Source organism: Cladosporium halotolerans (assembly GCF_011745625.1).
Source record: "Cladosporium halotolerans strain TM138-S3 chromosome Unknown Sca176, whole genome shotgun sequence".
Classification (NCBI taxonomy): Eukaryota; Fungi; Ascomycota; class Dothideomycetes; order Cladosporiales; family Cladosporiaceae; genus Cladosporium; species Cladosporium halotolerans.
In genome coordinates, this window is record NW_027191625.1 from 2,748 (window position 1) to 7,639 (window position 4,892).

The 4,892-nt window shown below is 54.0% G+C and overlaps 1 protein-coding gene across 1 annotated transcript; it reads left to right on the forward strand.

The window, feature by feature from the left end:
- Positions 1-547: 547 nt before the first annotated feature.
- WHR41_09675 (uncharacterized protein) lies at positions 548-2,671 on the forward strand (the record flags this gene model as incomplete). Its single annotated transcript, XM_069378277.1, has 1 exon — positions 548-2,671. One exon carries the CDS (start codon positions 548-550, stop codon positions 2,669-2,671), a length of 2,124 nt encoding a protein of 707 aa, XP_069224880.1.
- Between the last annotated feature and the right edge of the window lie 2,221 nt (positions 2,672-4,892).

Here is a 4,892-nt window from a genome sequence, read left to right on the forward strand (position 1 = left end):
GATGAAGATAATTTCTTGTCTTTGGTCGGTGGAGATGCGCAAGGAGGTGCGGAGTTCTTCATACCTGCCGCACATCCACGATTACAGTTGTTGTGCAACGGACATGTGATGTCGGGAGAAGCGCTGGCGCCGGCCTCGTTCTACCTCGAAGTAGCTGCTCGGGCAGTGCTGAAGCTGAGATGCGACATTCAAAGTGGTCAATTGGGTCTTCGTGTGGAGAAATTGTCCATGAATGCGCCCGTGGGCAATGATCCGAGGAATATCATCCGACTGCGTCTGGAGCAGCACGAGGGTTCGCGAGACTCTTGGCTTTTTTCACTGACAATAAAAAAGTCGCCACGTGCGGACACTGACGATATCAATCCTCAAAGTCGGGTAGTGGGAGTCGTTTCTCTCCGATCCCGAGATCAGACGAACGCAGTAGCGGGATTCAAGGACTTCAGAATTTCGGACGTTCGTCGTCGATACCAAGGGATTGTCGATGACGAGTCGGCCGAGCGTATGCAGGGCAACCACGTCTATCGAGCTTTCGACTCCGTCGTGACCTATGGCGAGATCTTTCGACGGTATCAAAAGCATCGCGTGCGTCGGCACAGATGCCGCAAGCGAGATCGAGTGGAACCGCCGATGTGGAGATACTCACGTCGCTACCGCAACCGATACACAATCGATTGACGGTTTCATGCAGGCAGCAGGGTTCCTGGTCAAATATTTCAACAACGACGATTTCCAGGATTCACTTTTCATCTGCCAAAAGATAGATCAGATCGACTTCGCCGATGCTATCCCGACGGATGCACACAATCTCTCATTCTACTCGAGGATGCGGATGGACATTGAAGACGCTGCAATCGCAGACGTGCTGGTATTAGATGCGCGCCAGCAGCAGGTCCTCTTCGCGGCCTCGGGGCTGCAATTCAAGAAGCTTTCCCGCGTTCCACTTGCGCGATCATTGAGGGCCGCGAACGCTGTTGCGCCATGTTCGACCGACGGTCTGCGGAAGCAAATACACACGGGGCGAAAACCGGCCTCACGAGATGGATCGGAGTCAGGACATCGTTCTCATCACCGGCGGAAGGTGCTTGAGGTCTTGGCCAACGTAACCGGCACGCCGCCAGAGTGCGTGTCCATGGCCGGATCTCTGGAAGACCTCGGGATTGACTCGCTCGCTGCAATAGAGGTTTTGAACGATCTGAAAGCATCGCTGGATCTGGTCATCCGCTTGTCAACCCTCATGTCATTCAACAGCATCGGGGCGTTCGTCGAGTATGTGACCTCCACGGTGGGATCCCGAGAGCGCAAACATCGCGACCCCAATGATGTGCTCAAAGATGCGCGACTGGCGCAAAAAATGACATCCACTGCCGTTGGATATGAGCAGGTCCAGAGGGACAAGGAAAACCAAGTCTCGGTCGCTTCGTCTGAGCCGAAGCACGATGCGAGTCTGGATGTCGATTCCTCCGCTGTCGATTTGGACTATCTGGCTGCCGTGTACCCGAGCCACACACGTCTATTCCTGGCCTATATCGTCGAAGCGTTCGGCGGAATCGGGTGTGACTTGCCGACGATGGCGGCAGGCGAGGCCATGCCAGAAATGCAGAACATTCTGCCACGACACAAACGACTTCTTCACCGATTTTTCCTTGCCCTGGTTGAAGCGCGCATTCTGATCGAAACTTCGGAAGGTACCTTCGTGCGCACCGAACAGCACGTCGACAAGGCTCGTGCAGCAGACCTACATAGTGCGGCTATGAGGCATTGGCCAGAGCACGGGAGCTTGCATCAGCTCATGCACGCCGTAGGTTCACGAACGGCCGGGTGCCTCACCGGGGTCTTCGACGGCCTCCAGATTCTGTTTGGTGACCAAGCCAACGAGACAGCACTCCGAGAATTCTACCAACACTGGCCCCTATTCAAAGGAGCGACCAGATCTCTTGCCAAGATTGTGCTACGCGTTGCGGGTCTTCTTGGCAGAACAGGCAAGATCCAAATATTAGAAGTTGGCGCCGGCACAGGTGGGACAACGCGCCCGCTACTTGCAGCTTTGCAGGTGGCAGAAATGCCATTCGACTATCATTTTATTGACGTCTCGCCGCACCTCGTCAATGCTGCAAGAGAATCGTTGGACGGCATTGCTGGCCTGACCTTTGGTGTTCTTGATGTCGAAGAACAGCCCCCCAATGATCTAGAAGGCGCATATGACGTCGTGCTCGCCTCAAACTGCATACATGCAACTCGTGACCTGGAGCAATCTCTCGGTCACCTTCGATGCCTGCTACGTGAAGACGGCATTTTTGCCTTGGTGGAAATCACGAGGCGGCTCAACATCTTCGACTTGGTGTTCGGTTTGTTAGACGGGTGGTGGCGTTTCAACGACAACCGCACACACTGCTTGGCTGATGAGCATCATTGGAGCTCGAAGTTGATGGTCGCTGGATTTCAAGACGTGATGTGGACCGACGTCGGGAACCCAGAGGCCCAGGTGGTGCGCGTCGCGACCGCTTCTCCTCGCACGATGCTCCGAAGAAAAGCATCAAAGGCAGTAGAGAAAACCCGGGTCTGCGAAGTGGTCTATAAGACGTCGGGCGAGCTTGATATCCTTGCAGATGTGTACTGCCCGGCCAGGGCTGACCCGGCCGTCACTCTTCCCACAGGTGAGAACAAGCATTGAGTGGTGAAGGGGATCGGCTGACGGGCGTGACAGCCCTCATGATCCACGGAGGTAGCCACGTCCTGTTTTCCCGCAAAGACGTCAGGCCTGCGCAAACTCGCATCCTGCTCGGGATGGGGTTTTTGCCCGTCAGCATCGACCATCGCCTCTGTCCCGAGACCAAACTAGTCGAAGGTCCCATGGTGGACGTGTGCGATGCTCTGAACTGGGCGAGGCACACCCTTCCGGCGATAGATCTCGGCGATTGTTCGCTGAAGCCCGACGGTGGATGTGTGGTGGCCGTGGGCTGGTCTTCAGGCGGCCAACTAGCCACGTCGCTTGCATGGACCGCTCCTCAGAGGGGTCTGGAGCCACCTGCGGCGATCTTGGCGCTTTATTGCCCGACTGATTATGAAGATGATTGTGAGTACAGTAACCCCGACAGGTGCACATCGTGGCAAAGGGAGAGTGCATGACTCACCGGATTTGACAGGGTGGCAACATCCAATCCAGCCTTGCGGCGCCGAAGATCTTGACGAGGAATATGACCTCTTGGATGCAGTCCAGCCAAGTCCGGTATAGCTAATATCATTACTACCTTTCGCTTTACCGATGGCCACACTGACAAACGCGGCGCCTGCAGATTTCCTCTTACGACTCCATCGGCTCTTGGGAGCCACCGACAGACGTCCGCATCCGGCAAGACCCACGCTGCCGCATTGTCCTGCACATGAATTGGAAGGCACAAACACTGCCCATCATAGTCTCCGGCCTGCCGTACAGCTCGAGCGTGAGCGATGAAGATTCGAGTCGTGTTGATTGGACCAAACTGCCGCAGCCGCCACTCCGGGAGATCCAACGATGCAGCCCACTTGCCCAGATCAAGCTTGGAAATTACAAGACGCCGACATCCCTCGTTCACGGCACGAAGGACGAGCTCATTCCCTGGCAGCAATCCTACAGGACGTGGAAGTGCCTTGTGAGTCACGGCATTGACGCTCAACTAGCTCTGATCAAAGATGCTCCCCACATCTGCGATACGTCGAAAGATCATGAATCGGCAGGTTGGAAAGCGGTACTGCGGGGCTATGGTTTTCTCGCCGACAAGGTGCGCATCAGAGGGCACTGTTCTGCGCTCGAGGGGCGTGCTCCGCCGGAACAGAATATGACGAGGCGCATAGCAACGCGATCGTCTATGTCATACTGTACCGCTTCAGACCGATCGCAAAATACTAGTTGACAAGCCAGCTGCTTCTACCTAGCTTTCGTGCAGGGCTTCCTTCACATGTACATTCCCTGTGGCTCCTGTCTGAAGGATACGTCCATGGTTGACATTTACGAGACGCGACTGATAAGCTTAAACACATAAGGCGTCGGAGAGACGAGTGCAAAGGGGGTTCCAATGGGAGCGATTTACTCGGCAGCCTTCATCTTTTCTCTTAGTCGCCTTTGTCGGTCAATGTATTCTTTTGAAAGCCGCTTCTTTTTCTCCTTTGATCGAAGCTCCTCGTCAAAGAAGAACACACAAAGCTCCCTTTCGCCTCCTGAGTCACAGTGTCATGTCAGCCTTTTGATCGAGATTCATCGAATGGCCGCTGATGTCCGCTTACCTTCTGCGGTCATCTTGTGTGCTGACCCGCTGGAGTCTTTCGCAGTCTTCTCCTGCCCTGAGCCCATGGTGCCCTTCTTATGACGATTCTTGGTGCAAGAGGTTGGAAAGAACGTAATTTAAAGCATCAAAAGGCAGTAGTCTTTGGAGGCAGGCTGGGAGAAACAAATACTTATACCATACCTGTATCATCGAGGTCTCAGTATCTCTAGCAGGATGGTTCACTACGTTGTACCCCGTTGGATGACATGACAAATGGAAAATGGCCTATCTTCGTCGCATTCCTGACGTGATGCGCCAGTATCCACCGACTAATACATCTGCACTGCAGTGCAGTATCAGGTTCGCATAAGCCTTCCATCTACACGTTGGTACACTGGCAGCCGTTTTGGGCTTAAAGCCCGGGTTCAAGCAAGCATCTTGTCATCACAGCGATGTATTCTATTCTAGCTCGATTCACATTAATATCGTGTTTTCGCTCGCTTGTTTGTCCGGGACGTTGGTTTGTAAGCTTCATCACACAACGACGCGTCGAACAGTGAACTTATTGGTTCGGTTGGTTACGGTTTTGGGGTCAAAACCGAACCAACCACTTTACGAGATTTCGTGAACCAAAATGACCATTGGAAACCA